Raw genomic sequence first — 22992 nt, 5'->3', positions numbered from 1 at the left:
TCCCATCACACGGGAACCTGGGAATTATCCAGCCTGCCTTTGATTCTTTAAACCATGCATCAGGCACCCACTGGATTATAAAGGTGAGACTCAGGTGCCATGGGGCTCCCAGTAGTTGCATGGAACCCCACTTGGCGTGTTCCTAACTTCCTCCTTCTCCATCACCACCTGGCTCAGGGGCCATCAACCTCCTGCCACCCTGCCCTGAATGCCTGGTCTGTCCCGGCAGCACACATGACTTGGAGAATCTTCTTTCCCCTAGGGAGGTGGGCCTGGCTCACTGCCCTAAGTTCTCAGCAGCATCAAGAACTGCTCAGTCCAGCCCTGGCCCCAGGACTCAATCTTGGATTCTAGCCGCTCGGCCATGGCTAGGCAGGTCAATGTCTAGCTCCTTAACTCCCTTCTGCAAAGGGGGAGTGTCACACCAATCTGTCAGTCCCACGGATTGTACAGTGAGGCATCTCGGTGGCTATGAACCATCAAGTTTTGCAACTCTATTTTATAGCCTTAGAAGAACTTCAGAGGAAGAAGCCATGTAAAAATAAAATAAGGTCTGAATAGGCTTTAAAGTTTTTATTATTTTATATTATGTCATGCCTTGCAATGGAATGACCACAGACAACGTGCCTTCCCGGCCACATTGCTCACTCGCACAGCCTGGCTGAGAAAGCTACAACTCCCAGGTGCAAAATTTAGTCCATTAGAAAGAAGGGAGGGTGGGAAGGAAAGAGAAAGAGACGGAGGAAGGAGCAATGACAAATATTTATCTGTCTCTCCTTGAAGATGTTAGTGGTTGTTTATTCTAAAAACGATGATGCTATGATTTAAGACAATTTCTGATTCACGGTCAAGGTCTTTATCATAAAGGAAAGGAGCTTTCTTAGAAGTACTTGAGCTGAGCAATAAATAGCTGACTTTCAAACAAGGTTTTTATGGCCAAAATAAAAATGAAAGAAAAGAAACTGACAAGCTCTCTCTCCATGCCCTTGTCAAAGCGCCCACAGAAAGAAGGGTGCAGATTGAAAGGGGGGCCCTTCCCTCCACCAAAGAAAGGTCTCCAGTTTTGAGTCCTGAGGGTCCTGCCAGCTGAGCTCCCCTTCCTCGGGCCCAAGCCCACCAGCGTCAGGTCTGTGGGGCCTCCTGGGCGTGCGAAGCCCTGTCCCGCTGTTCCTCGGCAGGAGGCTGCGTCCTCACGGCTCCATCTGTGGCCGGGACGAACAGCCCGTGGAGGTCCAGGTGCATCTCTACAGCCACCGAGGCACGAGCCAATTCTGTAAAACTTTTGGCATCCAGAATAAGCAGAAAAGGCAGCTTCTGGGGATCAGTAGAGACAATGGCTGATAAGATGACTCCTTTGAGGAAACAAAAAGAGAAACTTTGTAAAAGGGCAACCTTAAACCTCCTCCGGTTGGAGGGATCAATTTCTCAGCCATGTCTCTCTGCCCTCTTTGAACTTACGTATCCAACCAAAACAGGAGAGAAGCGAATTGGATCCTCTGTTTGAGCAGAAGGGAAAGGCCTGGCACTAGGAATCAGAGGACCTGGCCCTAGCCCTGGCTGGGGCAGTCCCTTTACCTCTCTGACCCTCAGTCTCTTCATCTGCAGAATGGGGATAGTCTGCCTCCCCTCACAGGGCTGCTGAGTGGATCACGAAAGCACTCTGCAAGTTATTGCAGGGTCAAAGAAGAGCTATTCCTACTACTTAAAAATTCCAATTACAGAGAATCAGCTTCAGGGTTGCACTTAGGCTAATATACATCACTCAGCTAAATGTAGACTTGTGGCACTCATGGCATTTGAATGAGCCAAATTCACCTCTTGCCCACACAGCAACCCTAGTAACCTCAGCTTTCCCCTCTGTAAAATGGACACACTCTCAGCACTCCCTCTCGGGGGATGGGGGTACCATGACATAATGCACATAAACTTCCTGCAAATACGATTCCTCCTGAGGCTCCTGGGTTGTAGAGCGGTTGAGCACATTTGTGTCAGTTTGGCCTGGATTCAAATCCTACCTCTGTATGGACTGGGTGTGTGACCTTGGGCAAGTTCTCTTACTCTCCGAGCCTCCCGTGGGTAAGACGAAGACAATGATACTCCCTGCCCACCGAGAGGAGGGACAGGAAGCACTTGCCCAGCTGGGTGGGACGCTGGCCTCAGTAGGAGGCGATGCCACCAGCCCCCGACCTCAGAGATAACAGTGACTCGGGGTCCCTGGCCCGGCGAGCCGTGCCGTGATTGGGAGGAAGACAAGGCCCAGGTGGGAACCACTCCCTTGTCACCCGAGGGAAGAAGCTGGCAGGCTCGGCGGGGCAGCGCTCCCTCCCCGCAGGTGTGGGCAGCCCTGTCTCTGGCTTGGCCAGGTGACGTCCCCACCCATGGTTCTAGTCACCCTCCTTAGAATCCCCAGGGCTGTGGGCAGGGCATTTCGGAGGCATTTCTGAGAACCCAGGAGGGAAAGGGCCATTCTGTCACATGGAAACCTGGAAAAGAGAGGTGGGCCACAAGTACACACTGCTCGCTGATCCATGAGAAATGTACGCGCCGGGAGGTAGTGAAACATTCGGGTTCTGCCATTGCAATGAGTTTTAAAGCCAAGATTCTACATTCTGAGAGAGCTTAGTGTCGCTCAGTGGCAAGGACACAGGCTTTGTGTAGTAAAAAACTTGACCCCATGCCCATAGAGAGGTCTGGCCTTTGCCCTCAGCTCCTGGGAGGTCACCTCGAAGCCCTTGGAATGTCCTGCCTGATACAAGTGTCTTTGTCTACCTGGGGCCTTGGGCCCCCAGACGGTCTACACCTATAATGTGATTTATGGTGGGGCCTTGGGCAACACAATCCAAGCTTGACCTGCCCAGGGCTGAAGACTGTACGGGTCAGCCACACAGGTGGCCAACCACGGCTACGAGACCGAGCTCCAATAAAAACTCTGGACTCAAGGCTCAGGGGAGCATTCTGATTGGCAATACTCTGCACGCTGTCACACACCATTGTCAGGACAGGTTAGCGCTGTGACCCCACTGGGAAAGGCCAGCTGGAAGTTCACACCTGGACCCTGTCCCATGTGCCTCTTCCCATCACTGATTTTAATCAGTAACCTTTCCCTGCAATAAACCACAGCTGTGCGTGTAAGAGCTTTCGGGGAGTCCTGTGAGTCCTTCCTATGAATTACTGAGCCTGACGGTGGTTCTGGGGACCCTCAAACTTTGCAGTTGGCATCAGAAGTGAGGGTGGTCTTGGGGACTCCCCAACCCTGCAGCTTTGACTCCGACGGATCTAGACGTCAAAGCGTAACTCCACCAGCTGGGTGCCCTGGGGGGGCCACTGTCCCCAGAGGATGTCTCTGTGGGAGGGGCATCACTAGCAGCGTGTGGGCTCGTCCTCTCAGAGTCTCACTTACCATCGTCCTCGTCCTTGGCACCCGGCGTGGGCACAAACAGTGGTTCTGCCGGCCAGCAGGACGCCTCTCCCCATTTTAAGGATGACTTTGTAAGGATGTCGTATTTTATTATCTGTACAGGAGAAACACGGGAGTGACTTGTTTGAGAACATGCGAACCGGAAGGTGCGGAGGCCCACACAGAGAGGAGATTAAGCCCATCACATGTGGACTTTTGACATTATCTCCAAGTGGCATCTACCATCTCCTGTGGTCAGCACGACCACAGGAATGAAAGCAGCTAACTTTCCTCCTCTAATTTTAAACATCGATTCTCAGACTACCACATAGCTGACACTGCTTGGTGAATTCTTTTAAAAATTAAAATCCCGAATGTATCTCATATTTGGTGCTAGAATGCAACTTTGTATGTGTCAAATAAACTAATATAATCAATGCAAACACTGGAAGTCTAATACAATTTCTTTGTTGCTTTAAAAGTGCAAGCCCCTGGACCTCTCTAGAACTCTCACAGGCCACTTCTCTTTAGGGTACAGGATCAGGGGGGAGTGGCTTGGGATGCTTGGGGGATGGCAATTTTTGGCTTTTTACATTTCTGCACTGTTTGTATTTTTTTTGAAAAAATTCATTTTTATTATTAAAAAATGAAGATGTTAAGGAAAAGTTATGTCTATACAGTACTAAGCACAGTTCCCAGGACACAGTAAGTGTTCAACAAATAGTAGCTTAAAAAACAAAATAGGCCGGGCGTGGTGGCTCACACCTGTTAATTCCAGAACTTTGGGAGGCTGAGGCAGGAGGATTGCTACAGGTCAGGAGTTCGAGACCAACATGGGCAACATAGCAAGATCCTATCTGTACAAAAATATACAAAACAAAAACAAAAACCCCTCAAAAAACCCAAAATAAATCCTCCAAGTTTCAGCTAGACTTTCTCTGCTTAAGAGGGTGAGTTGTTTGAGGGCAGGGATTGGCATCCCTCTGCTGACTTCTTTATCCTCCGTGCCTACCACATTGTAGCACACAGTTGGTGCTCAATAAATGTGTGCTGAATAGAGAAATCAATGAATAAACTCCAGCCATGAGCTCTTACCCGAGCTTCAGCCCGTTAGGCGTGACTCCCTCTTCTGGAGGCTCTGTGGCCACTTCAAGTGTATTTCATCCCAGACTGACCTCCCCTCTGACCTCTTTTCTGATCAAGGTCACCAGTCTCAAAACCTGAGAATTCAGCTTTGCAGAGAGACACTGTCAAAGCAGGGAAAGCCAGCCCATGATCACGCAGGGATCGGTACCTTGGTTGGGATTGGACTCCACTGGACTTCAGCCGAAAAGATGTACCGGTATGGCTTCCCGTTGTGAGCGTAATTGATTCGAGGTAGCTCTAAGCCTAGAGAGAAGTGAGACAGTCGACAAAGTCCCTGTTACTGGGGCTGGGAGCATCCACCCTTCCCGCCAGATGGGGCATCCTTTCCACAGAAACAGCTCCTGAGCTGAGATCCCTGAACCTGATTTAGACCCTGGATTAGATCAAAGGTGGTCAAAGGCACGGGACGGAGCCTTTGATAATTATGTCGGCTCTATTAGAAGGTTCAGGAACAAGCTACCATGGACCTAGGTTTCTAAGTGTATAAACACCTTTAATTACCCAAGATAGAAATCAAAGAGAATTGCATGATTATAATCAGAGGCTACTGCAATTTTTTAAAGCTCTTTAAATAAAAGTACTGATGTGTGTGTGTATGTGTGTGTGCACATGTACACGTGTGTGTGTGTGTGTGTGTGTGTTTGAAGAGAAACTTTGGATGCCATGGACAGAAGTGTCAATAGAGAACAGTAAAATAAATCTGGTGAATTCTACAATAACATTATGCAAAAATAATGTTTACAAAGGCTTTTAATAACATGGGCCAGTGTCCATACCACTGGTTAAGTAGAAAAGGCTGGTTACAGAATGACTACGTCTTCACTGTTACAAATGAACAGAAGTTTAGAAGCATTTCTGGGCTTACAACTGCCTCAGAGTTTATATTTTCTATTATAGATTCTAAGTTTCTCATTATGTGAAATTTTTATTATGCCTATAACTTCCATGATAGAAAAAAACTTAAACTTTTTTCCATGGAAATGTATATAGTTACATATGTCTGCTGCGTCTAATTGAATTTCTAAGTGTGAAGACTGAAATGAATGAAATATTCCAGGTGGTTGGAGCCAACTGCTGAAGATGTCACGTTGAAGGAAAGAGGGAGCAGAAACGGATACCCCTGCCGCACGGCGGCCTCCTAGAGATGACCCCCAGGCCTTCATGGTTATCAGGCGCAGTGGGGAGTGGAGGGGCCTAGTGAGATGGGAAGGAGATGCCCCATCCCACAAATGAGTAATCGTGAAACTTCCAAGGGACAGGTCAAGATGAATGTGACACAGAGGGACCACTCACACACTTAAGAAGACACCACACACAGTCGACCCCAAAGCAGGGCCAAGACTTCCCGTGATGCCCTTGGGCCCCTCTCAAGCCTAGTCTGGGACTCCCTGACCTACACCCTGGAAATGGCCAACCACAGGCGCTTGGTTACGTAAGGTAAGGCTCACCCCTGTGTGTTCTGTGCAGCTACCAAAAGCCACGCTCGTGAAGAACCTTCAGGATGTGAGAAAATACTCAGGCTACATTCATTAAGTGTAGTAGGCCATTTCAGAACATTCTAGATACTATGGTATGCACATTGTAAAAGTACAAATGCAGAGGTCAAGAGTCAGACAGGCTCTGCTGCCTGCCTTTTGGCAAGTCACCGAGTTATTCCAGCCTGCCTCCCTCAGCACCTGCCTCTCAAAGCCATTCTAGTATCGGCTGCCGGCTGCGTTGGCTGCACTGTCCCTATGGGCCAGGCCCCAGGCTAAAAGCCCCTGGGGTGCACAGACACATCTCACGTCCATGACAGCAGGATGAGGTGGCTGGGATGAGACAGGAGGATGTCTGAGACGCTGCCAAGAGGGCAGGGCATATGCCACACAATCCATGCGGGACGGGCTAATGGATGGATATTCCAAAGGGTTGTCACCGGGGAAGGGATTACGAGTGACTTGTCTATCTATCGTTACACTTTTCAGTATTGTGCAGAACTGCTACAATAAACAAGAAAGGTCTTTTCAGGAAAAACAAAACAAAACAAAACAAAAAAACAAAACCACAATGTTTGAAGCCTCCATCTGCCCAGGTGCCGCGGTGGTGAGTGGGACAGAGACCAATGCCTTAAGAACCAGCCTGTTCTGGAGGATTCTCCAGGAGACTGAGGTGCCCCACAGAGCTGGTTACAGGGTCCATGGGATGCAGTTCACAGAAGTGGATTCTCAGGGCAAAGCCAAGGTCATCCTGGCACAGTGCCCAGGACTGTGTGCCCTTCTAGATGCCTGAACATGGCCGGAGGCAGCCGCCACAACAAGGCTCTCAGTTTAAATCCACACCTGCCACTCTGGCTGCGTGTCCTTGGGCAAGCCCGTTCATTCTGCACTTTTAAGTGTTAAATACACACCCCAATATGCCAGACTTTGCGTCACGTGTGGCAGATATGCTGTGAGCACAGAAACATGATCCCTACCTCATGGGCTAATGTCCTAGGGCAGTAGTTCTCCATCACTGCCAGGGTACCCCTGATGGGACATTAGCAATGTCTGGAGATATTTCTGGTTCTTCCAACTCAGGGTAGGGGTGCTCCTGGCATTTGGTGGGTAGAGGACAGGATGCTACTAAATATTGTAAAATGCCCAGGACCGACCCCACCATGAAGAATGACCCAGCTCCAGATGGCCACAGTGCCCAGGTTGAGAAGCCCTGCTCCAGCGGGCGTGACTCCTATCCTAACGGGTGTATGTTCTGTGTGTAGCTCAACGTCTCTCAGGCCCAGGTCACCTCTATAAAATTGGGCTGATAAACAATTATTTTGCAGGGTGAACATTTAGAGGTAGAAACACGAAGGTATCGTGCCTGTTCAATAAGCAGTGTTTACTAAGTCGCAGCATTTGTCCAAGTCGTCTGGTCCAACTATCCAGTGCCTTCCTTTGAGGTGTTTGAAGATACGTGAAAGAGAAATGTCCCCAAATGCTTTTCAATGGGGCAGCCCAAGAGCTCTCCCTGTTTGCCCCTTGCCCGTGCATGCGAGGGGTCTCCACGACAACCTGCCCCACCGCAAACGCAGCGAGGGAGGATGCGTCTCACCTTCATAAAGCAATTCCGGCTGGCAGTAGACCTGGTCGTCTTTGTCCTTCACGGCTGTTGCTGTTGTGGATGCCACTTGGATTAAATTTGAGCCCACTTCTGCATTCTGAGAAGAATCAGTTTTCAAAAGATATAAAACCTTGCAATCCAGAGCAAACATTTGCTTTACTGTATACATTAAACGAATGCCTGAATGTATGTCCTCTTGTTTTAGTCTGACATTAGCCATGGGAAACAGCTATTTTATTGTTGTTATTCTTATTCTCGGCTTTAAAAAAAAGAATGAGGATTGGTGATTGGAAGGGACTCCCCAAGGTCACATAGCTGGTAGGTGACAGAACCAGGACTTCCAATCCTGGGGCTCTTTCCTCTCACTCCCTGACCTGCCTCATCCCTCACAGGGAAAATTAATGTGCTTCTGTGAGTGAGTTCTCACTTTTAAAATGCTACATGATTCACCTCTAAAAAGCTGCATCAGTCATTAAAAGGATGCTTCTGAAGAGATTACAATAACATGGGAAATGCTCACGGTATAACACGGGGTGAGAAGGCGTCAGGGCAAATGGCATTTGCATTCTGAGCTCAGCCACGTATAAAAGTTACACGGAAAAGAGACTGGGAGAAATAGACCACGTATCAACCCTGCAGCAGACGGTGGGATTACGGAGGACTTTAATTTCTCTTTCCACACTTCTCTGTATTGTCAGTCTTTTCTCCGATGAAAATGTATCCCTGCTAAAATGAAAACAGACGTGCCACAAAAATTACCTGGGAGAAAATCAACTTGCAAGGATTTTCCTTGGTCTTAAGTTACAACCAGACTTTGCTGTGTTCATGCCCTTACTGTCATCCTTATGACCCAAGAGAGGGAGTTTACAGGGTTAAATATTTATCGCATATCCGCTACTCCCTGTGTCCCCTACATACTAACCATGGGACCTCGAGCAAGTTACTCAGCCCCTCTGTGGCTCAGTTTCCCTATGTGCACGGCGAGGATAACAATAGTACATGCACCTGTGAGTTACTGTGCGTCTTCACAGATAGTTGACATCGATGCCTGGTGAACAGAAAGTGCTAGATAAACGTTAGCTGCTTTTGTCCACAATCACATCATGTTGTTATAGTATTGGTATTATTATCATATACTACTACTACTGCTACTTATTGTATTGCTGCCCCTACTACTGGGTGAGGACAGGTTGGGCACTGGGAGACGTGGAGAACGAGACCACAGAAGGTCATTGTCACGGTGACCTCTCACTTAAACTCTCTATTCTCCAAGTTTTCCGAAACGGCTTTCATAATTAAAACCAACCTGTTTTAGGGGTAAGCAGCTATTTTGCTGGAAAGGGGGAAAAGTTTACTATGATACCTATCAGCAGCTGAACTGCAGGAATCTTCAGAAATCTGTTTAGTTCACTCCCATGATTTATAGAAGAGGAAACTGGCATCCAGAGGACAGTGACTGGTCCAAAGTCACGCAGAGAGCGGCAGAGCCTGGAACCAGGCCGTGGCATTGCCTTCCTCTGCCCAGGAGCAAGAGCATTGCTGGCAGAGGGCAGAGCAGGTGAAAGTCCCTAAGACCGGCTTGTTCCTACCCTGGAGGTCTCAGAACCAACACCCCCTTGCCTGATAACTCAGTCTGAATCTGCAGTGTCTCCAAGGCATTTGTCCCCAGCTATAATCATTTCCTTTACCGAGATGTTCCCTTCTTTTATGCTTGCCTGGCCATGAAGGCAGGGACCAGATTTTGTTCAGTGCACGACATTTAGTGCCCAGAAAATAATTACTGGAGAACCGAATGAATGCACGACTCAGTAATCTTTCCCCTCAACCATCAAGGGGCAAAACATGCGCTTTGCAGGGTGGCTCTAAGAATTAAATGAGATGAAGTGCACAAAGAGCACGAACCAAGGAGCTCAGCCCCTGGCACGTCGGTGGTGTCTCATAAACAGAAACTCTAAACCTTAAATGCCTCCACCTGCACGGCACCACGAGTCAGTGGGAAGCTCTGCCTGCTGCCTTGCCAAGCATGTGACAGCAACAGGCCTCTGGGCACGCCTTGATTCTTAGGGAGTTGGTCTGCAGAAGAGGCCTTATAACTCCATCGTGAAACTGGTCAGACTGGTTGAGGGATAAACTGTGAAATTTTTCCACACACAGCAGTAACCAACATGACTCGGCAACATGCTCAGCTTTGGGAAGGAATCGCTTTCCAGCCGGAGTTCAAAAATCCTGCAAGCTCGCTTTGAAACCCCTGCACTTCAGGGAACCCCCATCAGAGGCAGTAATCTCAATAACACCCCCTCCCCACCACCCAGGCTGCTTTCTTTGTGAAATCTGTGGCTTTCTAAGTGAATTTGAGCAGCCCCTGGGGCCCTGCTGTGCCTGCTTCCTTGTCAGTAAAATTGGGGTGGTGATTCATAACTTCTGGAGCGGCGCTGAGTATAAGTGAGGTTGCTGCTACCTGCATCTGAGGATTATGTTAGGATTAAATTTAATAATGGTTTTGAAAACCCCTGGTCCAGGGCCAGACACATCGCAGTCAGGAACTTGGAGCTAGACAGACATGCGTTCAAATTCCAGCTCAAATCCCGGGGATAACTCTGCAATGTTGGGCAAGTTACTTTCGCTCTCATCTGTAGACGTGGGCTCATAAATAACTTTGAACATAGCGATGCAGATTAGCAAAGCCTTTCATAGTGCCTAAAATTTGCAGGACCCAGGACGAGAGTGCAAGTGGAGGTCCACTGACCCTATGTCTACATATATCAAGCGAATTAAGTAAAACACCATCTCTGTCCCTATCGCGACACACAGCCTTTCGTAATGGCGTGGAACCGGGCTATCTAATGCAGCAATGGCTAACCGTAGACGGCTATTCCAATTCAATTTTAAAATGAGATTAAGTAAAATTAAAAATTCAGTTCCTCAGCTGCACCAGCTGCATCTCAAGTGTATATATAACAGCGCTCGTGGTTAGTAGCTACTGTATTGGACAGACAGAATGTTCCAGCAATGCACCCTGCTCGTCTGGAAGGATGAGTGTGAATGTTGAGTTCCAGGACTCCTTGGCGTTCTGAGCTGGAATAAGGTGGCCTCTGGCCCCTGGCTCCCTTCCCTTCTCATGCCAGGCTCTGTCCCTAACTGCATGGATGTCCCGGCCAGCACAGCCAAGCCAACAGCCAGCCCTGGTCACCTCGTGGGCCTGGGGTGGGCACACCAGTGGCACAGTCTGCCTGTAGGAAGACAGGCAGGCCCTGGAAGGAGGCTTGGGCCCTTCGGGCAGGGGATTCAGGGATCCCAGGTGTCCAGAGCATGATTGAGGTCGGGGTGGGGGCACCCCTGTGGGTGAGCAGGACCCCTGGGCCCTGTGACCTTCCCCTGTGGAGATGGGCCCTGCTGGAGAAAGGAAGGCCAGATCAGCACCCTCCAAGGTGTCCAGCCCAGAGCAGGGGCCCTTGTTGCCAGGGCCTAAGAGCAGATGAGACATTTAACTCAGGGTCTGGCACGTGGTGAGCTCTCCATAAATGGTGAAATCTCTCGTTATCATGTCTGCATTTTTGCATTTGGAGACAAAAACCAAATCTACCGATCCAGTCACTGAAGCTGCTGCTTCTGGGTCCACCGTGCTTCCTCCTGCAATTGCGCTTAGGTGTGGACGGGAGCTGCACGGGAACTCGCCTCCAAGGGAGAGCACAGCGCCCTTCAGGACCAGGGCAGGGCGACTGTCCTTACACGCCCACACCCCTCCCGCCGCTCCCCTGCCCTGCCCAGCCCTGCCCCGTGCGTAGGCACCCCCGCTGCCCTACATAAACAGGCCCAGGGCGCCAAGAGGCCCTGCCTGGCCACACCTTCCTTTGACCCCAGCTGGCCCAAACGCAAGAGAACCAGGCGGCTGAGACGTCCGGGGCTTTTAAGTCTAATGCACTCTTGCTCGTTCTGTGTGGGAAGCACTTTTCACCCTGGACAGGTTCCGGATGCTAAAGGAAGACCTTGTCCTCTTGCAGAGACCTTGCTTTACATTTTTCATGTATTCATCATTCATTCGTTTCAAATATTTAAGAGCTTAAGGAGCTCCCTCTGAGCGCAGGGGATGAACCACTGATGACACAGAGTCCCTGCTCCTCAGAGCTTACGCTCCAGCAGGCAGAGGGACCGAGCAAGGTCACCACACTTGAGACAAACGTGGAGAAAGAGCTACGAGGTGCCGTTGGGAGTATGCAGACTCATTCGAGCAGGCAATGGTGCCGAGCCCTGAAGGATGAGCAGGGATTTGCTAAACTCAGAGGTTCTCACCCAGGGCTGCAGGTTAGGATCACCTGGGGGGCGCTGAGACCACAGCCAGGCCTGGGCCCCTGCCCTGGAGCTGCTCTGGGCTGAAGCCCAGGCCTGGGTGTGGTGGCAAAGCTCTCCAGGTGAGCCCACCGTGCAAGGAGCGGGGAAGGTGGGATGCAGGCAGAGGGGGACTGCAGCGTTGTGCAAAGGCCCCAGACAGAAAGGGCATCTAAGACAGGGCAACATCTCCCTGAGGTCGCGTCTCTAAGAAGCCCCTGGGTAGGAAGGAGGCTGAGCCGCCCGATCTGGACACATGAGCCTACACCCACCTGCCTGACTCTGATTTCAATACACAGGCAGAGCGACTTGAAAGTGAAGTAAGAAGACATTTTTAAGGGGCAATAAATAGCAATTAAAAAGCGTGGCCAGTGCTACCCACCCCAGAGCTTGATCTCTGCTAGTTTCAAAGCAGCAGGCGGCTCACCCGAAGGCCTTTAAAAGTACGCATGCTAACCTTCTTAGCTTGGGCCCAAGGAAGCAAACCATTTCTCCAGCATGATAAAAAGGCTATAAAACCCTGCAGGGTGTGGGCAGGGGAGGGAGTGTGCTCCTGTCTGTGTGCCATCCCTGGGCTGAGGTCAGCCTTGTGATTCTGCCCCCTGAGTGCTTCGTGACACCCACATTGCTTCCTGGAACCGGCAGACAGTCCGAGGTGCTGCACTGCGGTGTTTCCCGGAGCAAGGGGTGCGCACGCCTGTGGCTCATTTTGATGACTTTATGAGACATGGTCGTTTATTCCACAGCCCTGAGTCCCTTTTTCTCTTCCAGTCTTTCTCATTGGGTCAACTGGAGAGTCTCACTTGGGTGCCATGATGTCTTTAACACCTAATACTTTTTAAAACTTTCTTTTTGCACAAAGAGATCAGGTCCTGGCAAGCAACAAGCGTCTGGCTTGAGCTCAAGGCCTCTGCTTTCTGGCCACTGTTTTGGTCTCATGCTCGTCTTCTCTGTGCGGCGAGCAATGCCAACTCGCCACTGGGTGGTTTCCTTTCAAGTGAGTTAAGTAAAGAGTGAGTTGATTGAAACAAAAAAAAGGATTTTTAAACGTTAAATGGAGGTGATAGGAAATACGGTAAAGACCATGGCAGAGACGCACGAATGACTGGCTGGGGAAATGCTGGCGAGATGGGAGAGAGCCCTCCTCTGCAGTCAGACACACCTGGGTTCAAACGCTGCTCCCCTGCTCACGGGTAGGGAGTGCGGCTGCACCCCTGCACTGCGGAGCCCGGGGGAAGGCTGGGAGGCTCCCTGTGTACTGTGGGACCGGTCCCCAGGCCTACAGAGCCCCCAGAGGAGTCAGTGACCCATCTGACACTCCTTTCAGGAGTTAGGTCTTCTGGGGAGCACAGCAGAGTCACCGAGTCACTACCCCTTAGCAGTTACACATAGGGGTTCAGAGACAGACTGGGCAGCTTCCAGTCTTAGCTCTGCCACTCTGAGCTGTGTGACCTTGGGCACATTTCTTAACCTCTCTGAGTCTCAGGTTTTTTTTTTTTTTTTTTTTTTTTGGACAGAGTCTCACTCTGTCTCCTGGGCTAGAGTGTTGTGGCGTCAGCCTAGCTCACAGCAACCTCAAACTCCTGGCCTCAAGCAATCCTCCTGCCTTAGCCTCCCAAGTAGCTGGGACTATACACTCACACCACCACGCCTGGCTAACATTTTCTATTTTTAGTAGAGACGGGGTCTCGATCTTGCTCAGGCTGGTCTCAAACTCCTGAGCTCAAGCGATCCTCCGGCCTCGGCCTCCCAGGGTGCTTGGCTTACAGGCATGAGCCACTGCACCTGGCCTGAGCCTCAGTTTTTCCATCTGTAAAATGAACCTAATATGAGGAGCTTTCCCACAGGTTGTTCCGATCATTAAGTGAGGTAAGAAAAACAAAACACTTAGCAAAATACCTGGCACACAGTGTGCACTTAGCAAATGTGAGCCATCAAAATGGAATTGAATTGAATTTGGTTCCATTTAAATTAATTAAGCCATGAAGTCAGTGAGTTCTGGAGCCAGAAGCCTCCGTAGCCTCCGTAGGTCCAGCCCAGAGCCGTGGCCTCGGGGCCCTGATGGAGGATAACGTCTGCCCCGTGGTCATTTTTAGTATAAGGACAGAGCCGTTCATCATCAGGGATTGTGCAAGCAAATGGTGACGAATCCCTGCCACGGGCTGTTAGGCACATATTTGCAGTGATGTTTCAGAGAATTATTTAATGTCACGGAGAGATGTTTAGATGTGCAAATAGGAGAGAAAAGCAGTGTGCAGAATAGCACGACATATTCAGCCAGAAAAAGGAATGGAGCGCCGATATAGGCTACGACGCAGACGCATCTCAGGAACACGGTGCTACCTGAAAGAAGCCAGACACCTACTGCGTGACCGTGTTTCTAGACAAGGTCTAGAAGAGCCGCAGGCACGGAGACAGAAAGCAGATGAGTGGTTGTCTGGGACAGGGAGAGGGAGGGACTAGGAGGTGATGGTTAAGGGTGTGGGATTTCTTTCCGAGGTGATGAAAATGTTCTAAAATTGATCTGGGGGGACTGATGCACAGCTGGGTGCATACACCAAAGGCCACTGAATCGAGCACTTTAAATGCGCAAATTGGATGGCATGTCAATGACATTTCAACGAAGCTGTTAAAAATTATGCACGATATGATTAAAATTAGCATAGAGAGAGAACACAAGAGACTGGGAGGCTGTACAAATATATCCACAATGATCATCTTGGGGGGTGGGCTTACGGGCACTTTTTTTTTCCTTTTCACGTATCTGTTTCTTAAGTTTCTACTCTGAATATGTACGTCTTTTGGAAAAATAATAAAAACCATTTTCTGTTGTTCTTTAAGAACAGTTCATTTTGGATTTTCATGTCAACCAAAATAAGTGCCAAAGCAACCTCCTACCTGGGCTCACGTTTCTCTCGCAATAAAGCAAACCTCCCTTGCGGCCGTTACCTCGTCCACGTGCAGGGGTACGGCGAACCTCCTGAGCGTGGGCACCGAGGTGAGCCTGGAGTTCTCCTCGAAGTCCTGGTTCAGGTTGGCCAGGTAGAAGAGCTGGTAAAGGCTGTTGTCCTCGTAGGCGATGACGTCAAACAGAATACAGCCGTCCTCTTCGTAGGCGTTGACGTGATGGAAGACCACCATGGCGTCTGTGTAAAACTTGGTCGGCACAGGCTTTCTGGTCCTTTGGTCGATGATGTGAATGTAAGTCTGAAAGAAGACGCACCCCCGGCGGTCAGCTCTCCCTCTGCGGGCCCCCACTGTGGCATCCGGGGACTGCACAAAACCCAGCCCCGCCAGGCACTAGCCAGTGACTGTGTCCCTTCCCCATTCTGAGGTTTTTTTTTTTTTTTGAAACAGAGTCTCACTCTGTTGCCTGGGCTAGAGTGCCGTGGTGTCAGCCTAGCTCACAGCAACCTCAAACTCCTGGGCTCAAGCCATCCTTCTGCCTCAGCCTCCCAAGTCACTGGGATTACAGGCATGTGCCACCATGCCAGGCTAATTTTTTCTATATATTTTTAGTTGTCCATATAATTTTTTTCTATTTTTTAGTAGAGATGGGGTCTCGCTCTTGCTCAGGCTGGTCTCGAACTCCTGACCTCAAATGACCCACCCGCCTCGCCCTCCCAGAGTGCTAGGATTACAGGCGTGAGCCACCGCGCCCGGTCCCATTCTGAGTTCTGTGTCCGCTTAACAGAGCCAGGCAGGCAAAAGCGCCCAGGAAATGAAAGCTGTTTGTTGTTGGATTTCCGTGATGGTATCTTTGGGATGGAGAGGAGGGAAGCTTTGCTGCCTGGGTCTTTGCAGTCACCAGGGACATTTGGGGACACTTCCCAGGGCGCACTGTCGCCTTGTTCTATTGACTGTGACTCTGAGTGGGTGGTGACGTGCCAGCTCCCCAGCAATGATCAAGTTGGGGAGAGCCTGCCAGGTGCCAGAATCCATCCAAGACCGGAGTCCCTAAAGCCCTAACCCCACCCCTGTCCTTCAGGGTCCCCTCTCCTAACCTTCACTGCAGAGCCCACTTCCTGCTTTATCTTGTTTGCCAAGAGGCACTTGTCACAGCAACCCCACCTATCCCACAGGGCTGCAGGTGGAGTGACCCTGGGTCCTCACTAACGAGCCCACGTGGGAGTGTCACCTCATTAGGCCTCCAGCCTCACCTCTCTGGGTGTCACAGGCCAGCATTGCTCTGGGTGGTAATTAGTCCTATCTGCAGCCTGCGTTGCCCAATCCAAAGTGGGGGGAGTGTTTTCTTTCCCTTGGCAGCTCTGGCCTAACCACCCTCCTCCCACAAGGGAGGGAGGCCTGCCTACTCCAGGCTGCTCTCTCGCCACCTCCTCCCCTTCCCCAGAATCAAGCCCCGGATGTTAAGAAGGGTAACCACAGAAGAAGAGGGCTTTGATAGTGTGGTTGGGGTGGGGGTGGTCAGGATGGAGAGGTGCAGATGGGGGTGATTATTTTAGGCCTTTTCTTCCCCATGACCCCAATCCCTGGGCCAGCCACATGGACTTTCCAGAAAGTTCTCTTGCAAATGCAGTCCAAAGCCTTTCCTGGGGCTGCCTGCCCTGCCATCGTGGGCTCTAACTGGTCTCACGTGGGACTCTCTGAGGACCAGGGACTCCCCAGGGCCGCGGTTTGGAAGCTTTGAGGGCCCCTCGCCTCCTGCAGGAGGGAAGCCCCCCAGCCGTGTTTGGGGAAACTGCTGCCAGGTGAACTCAATTTCAGCCATGGAGCTGGGGGGCCCCTGCTCATTCCTGCCACAAATATTTGTCGAGGGTCTACTACTCATCAGACACTTCTCTGGGAACAGAAGGACAAAATACGACCAAGCCCCTGCTTTCATGGTGCTTATATACTAATGGGGGTGAAGCCAACAACAAAAATCAAATGTATAACATGCCGAGGATGACGGGCACTCCTGAGCAAGTAGAGTCAGGGATGGAGAAAACCAGGGGCGTTGACTAGAGACGGTTCATCACGGAAGGCCCAGAGAGCAGGGGCCGTGGAGCCCAGGCTAGGTCAGCCGAGGGAGGAAGCTGTCTGGGGGATCAGCATCGGTCCAGATGGAGGGGAAGGACATGCAAAGGCCCTGGGGCAGAAACGTCTTTGGCCAACTGGAGATCCAGGAGGAGTCTTGGAGTGAGCACAGAGCGAGTGGCTGGGACAAGGGCATGTGAGGACCTGGAACAAGGGCACGTGCAGATGGAGGATAGTGAAAGAAGCCTTTAGATCTTATTTTGAGGAAGACGGGAAACCACGAGAAGGTTCTGAGCAGAGGAGGGACCTCTCGTAACTGCTCACCCCTCTGTCCCCTTAACCACTTTACTGTCTGCCCTGAGAGGAGAAAGGACAGGCCTTAAAGGGAATAGTCGGTAGCAAAGCGGAACACACGTGTGCACGTGTACGTAAAAGTGCATGCGAACATGTAGAAAGAGGAAAAGGTGTCAGATGAATAGTGGCGCTTCCCACAGATAGGGGAGTGGACAGGGAGGGGAGGGGGCTTCATATGTGGCCACTATACTCGTGTTTTATTTGAACAGGTAACACTGAGAGTTACTTGATATTTTTCAAAAGTAAAGTAACAACAGCAAATAAATAAATATTAATAGTAAATACATACACATATATGCACACATACATATATTCATGCATACATGTATACATATACATACAAACATGCATATACACATACATACATACATACTTTGTGTGCTGAGGTGTACCTGAACGGAAGGAGATGTTTCTGTAGAACCATCTGGAGGAATGCTCTCCCATTGCCATGTCTAAGTAACCTCTGGCCCATTACAGAGGTCGCAGATGTTTAGAAGGGCCTTGTGCACAGAGCGGAGGCAGTGAGGAGCCCAGCTGTCCCTCAGGACTGAGGACTCGGTCTGTTTGCTGTGGGTATGTAGGGACTGCCATCGTGGCACAGGTGACACCCTGTTCTTGGGACATTCCGTGTCCAGTGACCCATGGATGTGGGGGTATAAAGGCCTGGCCCCCTTGCCCTAACTCAGGACCACTCTGAAGGACCACCCAGCTTCAGAACTCTCTAGAAGGTTGGCAGATGCTTCCAAGGAGACTGTATGGTAGCTCCCTCCCCGCTCCATGCTGCTTCCTTCCCTTAAACTCCCTGCGTGCTGACCTCCCTCTGAGTCTGCCCCTGGGGGTCAGCCAGCCCCTGCTGGGCTAGTGCCCCTGGCGGGCCTCACCTTGTCCTCCCTGTGGAAAGACAGGCAGGAGGCCCAGCTCACTCCCCGGATGTACGCGGTCGCCATCTTGAGAATATCCAACTTGAAGGGCTGCTCGAGAAAAACGACGTAGTTCTCGGTGACCCCAAAGCTGTGGTAGTAGCTCGGGGAGAGGAGGGAGCGGGAGGGGATGGAGCAGAACACCTCCGTGTGCTTCCAAGGGCTCGTCCCCTTCTTCTTGTCCTCTAGAGAAAAGCAAGCCTCAGGAATAGGGACTCAAGCAGGAGGCGGTGGCCCCCCAGAAGACACCACTGTCACCTACAGACCCACTTTGTTGCTGAGAACCACCTCTGAGTAAGAGCCAAGAAGTCAGCAGATGAAGAGGTGCAGGGGACCAGGCTGAGACCCTCCCACTCAGGCCGGGCCCTCTGGGGATCCCTGGTCTGCAACCTGAGGACCACCGACCCACAGAGGGAGGCCTCCTGGCCAGGGGTCCTCCACTGCAGCCTGGGACTAACCCCTGACTCCATATCTGATTTTGTAAATAAAGTTTTGTTGGAACAGGGCCACGTGCACTCCTTTGTGCATCGTTTTGCTTTCGGGCTACACTTGGCAGAGCTGAGCCAATGTGACAGAGACCATAGGGTCCACAGAGCCTTCAATATTTACTATCTGGTCCTTTTACAGAAAAAGGTCTGTTGACCCCTGCCCTGGAGCAGCACTTCTCAAACTTTAATGTGCATATGAATCCTCCGGGATCGTGATGAAATGTGGAGTTTGACCCGCTGCTGGGCGGGGTCTGAGATTCTGCAGGTCTCTCAAGCTCCCAAATGATGGGTGAGTTTCCCTGGCTTGAGCTCTGGTATTTTTCTGGGAACCATCATTTGATATGGATTTCATAGGGTTTCCATGGACTTCTCTCAGCAGTGCCCACCCTAAAACACCGGGGAATGGAACTAAGTACCTACTGCCAGGAGAGGCTTTTACATATATATTGTGACGATCAGGCTGGGCTGTAGGATGCCCATTTTACAGATGGGAAACTGAGGCTCAGTGGAAAGGGCTATCATTATGGTCAGAGTCCCAGGGTTAAGACTTTTTAGCCTTGGTTTCCTGCTCTGTCATTGGGGATCATGACACTCGTAGAGTGACGGTAGAGCAGAGGACAAAGTAACGCAGGCGTTGGGTACTTCGCTCTGTGCCCAAACACGCAAGGTGCTCAGTGAACGTTCGGTTTTCGATTCCTCTGCAAGGATGAGTCACTTGCTGGCCAAAAGGCCTCCCCACCCAGGCCTGGGGCTACCTTATAATGAGTTATCTGCAAACATCCCCACCTCTCTTGTGGCCACCTGGGCACGCTGTAAACAGCTGGCTGGTGGGAGGTATGGTGTGGGGTTGTGGGCTTATTTTTTTCTTCCCAAAACAAATGGAGCACAATGCAAACTGAAATGAAAAGCACCTTGGCCTGGGAGGCATGAGATGGGCCAAGCATCCCAGGGCAAGCACCAGCACGAGCAGGTGCTCAGAGGATGGTTCCTTCCACGAAGTTGGTGGCTCCTGTAGGCTGCGTGACTGTGGCATGTCACCTGATCCCCAGGGCCTCACGCTCCTCCCCTGTAATACCAGGTGGCAAATCCAAATGCCTAGATGATCCCCAAGTCTGATATTCTAGGATTCTGAACTCAATCTCATTGGCTTTATTGGCTTAATGAATGGGAGTTCTGTTTTATTAAGTAAACTCACTGTACCTTCTGACCTTGGAGGCTCACACCTCTCCACACAGCCTGATAATTTGCTCAGGGGGTTCTACAGGACTGGAGGGTAGGGACTCAGCAGGGACCACAGATGGAAACCAGTTTTCCTAAGCCAGAAGGTCAGGTTGAGCACTCTTATAGTTCTATACTCTCTCCTGAGCCCCGTGCAGCTGCCCTCAGAGGCCTAGTCTCCTGGGTGCGGCTCCCAGGAGGGTCCTGGACAAACACAGGCTTGGAGCCTCGCCCTCCTCCCCCTCAGGAACATGCAATCACAGTCAGCCTGGGCTTTGCTCCAGGATCCCAGCCCTAAATGGAGAAGGTCCAGAAGGCCCAGAGAATAGGGTGGGGATGTGGAGTGGATCCCAGCAGGGCTGAGCTCCCTGAATAGCCCTGGAAGTCTGGCTTCAGGGGCTGGGGATGAAAGTAGGTGGCACAACCCTGCCATACAAAGGTTTGTCGGGAGACTAAAAAAAATGGATTGACAGATGGATCAGTGGATGAATGGGTGGATGGGTGGGTGAGTGGATGAATGAGTGGATGAACTGATGGATACATGGATGGATGGGTAGAAGGATGGATAGAAGGCTTAATGGAAGGGTGGATGGATGGATAGAAGGATGGATGAGTGGATGAGTAGATGAATGGATGGATAGATAGATGGGTGGATGGATAGAAGGATAGATGGGTGGATGAGTGGATAGATAGATGAATGGATGGATGGATGGATGGGTGGATGGGTGGATGGGTGGATGGATGGGTGGATGGATGGATGGATGGGTGGATGGATGGATGGATGGATGGGTGGATGGATGGATGGATGGATGGGTGGATGGGTGGATGGATGGGTGGATGGGTGGATGGATGGATGGATGGGTGGGTGCATGGCAGCCTAAAGAAAAGGAAGTTAGAATAGTAAAGGAATTCCCTTTCTTCCAAAAGGAATCCCAGCAACTTCTGTTTTCTCCTCCAGGAGAAGACTGAGTTCACACTCATCTGAATAATCTATAGGGGAAAGTATCTCATTGAGTCTCATCTCATCAACAAAAATCGGAACTCTTCTGAAGGAGCCACCCTTGGCTGTTTGTGTTCTACTATATTCCCCAGAATAACCTACCTGGCACCGTGGCAGGGATCTTAAATATCACATATTTTGTCTTCCCCTTGTCCACAATGGATGTGCCCATGTTGAGAACATTTCCAGCCTCATCATAATGAGGATGTGACGTTGCCAGATTTACCGCCACATATTTACGATAATCCACCTGCAAAATAGGATGACCACCTGGTTTTTCAAACAAGAAAGGGTGAAATCCTGTGTAAACCTGACCGATTCTAGGTTCAGAGAGATGATGGATATTTTCATATATCTCCTGATCTAAAAATAAGACGAATTTGCCTTTACGGAAGACGCTTACTCTTGTGACCCGATACAACCTCATATAGGGCACTGGGGGGTGTGCTACAGCATATAGGTTGCAGGGGACGTGGGGAGCTGGTGTTTCTGTGGCTATTGTTCCCATCCCACCCTTGAGGGTGTCCTCAGTGTGGAGATGGGAGACCTCACCCCAGAGAGCTCCAAGCAATGACCTGGGCAGAAAGGCAGCCTTCACCTTGGCTGCTGCGCTGGGTCCTTCTGATTAAGTCATTTAAATTCTCCCCCTTTGCATTCCACAGAGGCATAAATCTCTGGGCCTCTTTAATAGGCTTATTCTGGGAATGGAGAGGTTATAAAAACATTTGGTCAAAGCAAAACTTGACTCGCAAGCTGAATAATGATCCCCACTCTGAACAGGTCACAACTGCAGAACAATGGGGTGGCCGGAGACCAATCATCCACCCTTCCTCCCCCAGAATAGCACGGCCAACAGTCAGCCCAGAGTCAGGTAACACGCCATTCTCTCCCAGCATTTCCTCTCTGCAGGCCTGTGGAAAGCCTGTATCGGTTGGACCCATGCCTCCTAGCTTAAAAGGAGCTGGACGTAATTTCACAGCTAAGAAAAGCCTCACCCCTTTAACAGATCGTTAAAACGTATCACAAAGACACTGGGACTCTGAACAGCCAGCTGGAGAAAACTGAAAGTGGCTCTATTGATTTTCACCAAAATGTTGACTCCATTCTTCCCAGGAAAGGTATCTACGTGGGCATTTATTTTTGTGCTCTTGTTGACTGCCTAATGCCTCCCTCTTCAGGTCGGTGCAAGGTAGGGCTGCTGGGAGGTGTGGGCGGCCCAACATAGCTGTTCATTCCAACCCTCTCTGGGCTCCCTTGGTGCCAAGAAATAGGGACACGCTTATGGGTTGAATTGCATCTTCCAAAAAGATACATTGAAGTCCTAATCGCCGGTACTTGAGTGTGACCTTACTTAGAAATAGGGTCTTTGTGGATGTAATTAAGTTAAGATAAGGTCATGCCACATTAGAATGGGTCCTAATCCAATTACTTGTGTCTTTATAAAGGGTGGGAGATTTGGACGCCCAGACCTCAGGGAGGACGCTATGTGAGGATGGAGGCGGAGACTGGAGTAATGTATCTACAAGCTGAGGGACACCAAGGATTGCTGGCAGTCACCAGAAGCCGGAAGAAGCAAGGGAGGACCTTCTCCTAGAGGCTTCAGAGAGAGCGTGGCCCGGCCAACGCCTTCATCTCACACTTCTGACCCCCCAAACTGTGACAGAGGAACAGCAGCCTGGGAAACAGAGATAGACACAAAGATGAACACGACACAGTCCCTGCCCTCTAGTGCTAGGTTGTGCTGGGGAAGCCCAGGATCAAATGGCCTTAGAGAAGGGGCCCCTCTGAGCTCCTTGCAGGCCATGCAGCCTCACCCAGGGCGTCCCCAAGTGTCCCTTTCTTGAGTCAGGAACTGATGCCGGTTGTATGTTCACTGATACCTTCTCCAGGGTTTCCAGTGTCTGCGGGTTGATTTTCCTGATGTAGTTGGTCTCTGTGGTGGCGTAGAAGTCCTCCCCGCACTTCATGATGTTGATCAGGCAGTTGTCCGTGAAGTCGGGGATGGTGTGGGACAAGTAGGAGAAGGCTCTGGGGAGAAGAGCAAACCAACAGAGTCGATGGCTGCGTCCACCCGGCTGGGAAGTCCTG

General features: G+C 50.6%; 1 protein-coding gene across 1 annotated transcript in view; it reads right to left on the bottom strand.

Annotated features, from left to right (window-relative positions):
* Nucleotides 1–559: 559 nt before the first annotated feature.
* Nucleotides 560–22992, bottom strand: part of BCO1 (beta-carotene oxygenase 1) — a 32736-nt gene continuing 10303 nt past the window's right edge. The window contains exons 4-11 of the mRNA XM_069497824.1: nt 22785–22932; nt 21007–21154; nt 18160–18383; nt 14897–15154; nt 7613–7718; nt 4692–4786; nt 3401–3512; nt 560–1352 (exon numbers count right to left, since the gene is read on the bottom strand). Coding sequence (XP_069353925.1) covers nt 1123–1352; nt 3401–3512; nt 4692–4786; nt 7613–7718; nt 14897–15154; nt 18160–18383; nt 21007–21154; nt 22785–22932 — 1321 coding nt within the window. The 3' untranslated portion in view covers nt 560–1122. The remainder of the gene's footprint in view (nt 1353–3400; nt 3513–4691; nt 4787–7612; nt 7719–14896; nt 15155–18159; nt 18384–21006; nt 21155–22784; nt 22933–22992) is intronic.

This window comes from Eulemur rufifrons, chromosome 23, assembly GCF_041146395.1.
Source record: "Eulemur rufifrons isolate Redbay chromosome 23, OSU_ERuf_1, whole genome shotgun sequence".
In the NCBI taxonomy this organism is placed as follows: Eukaryota; Metazoa; Chordata; class Mammalia; order Primates; family Lemuridae; genus Eulemur; species Eulemur rufifrons.
The sequence above is the reverse complement of the archived record's forward strand: the minus strand, read 5'-3'. Positions and strand labels throughout refer to the sequence as shown.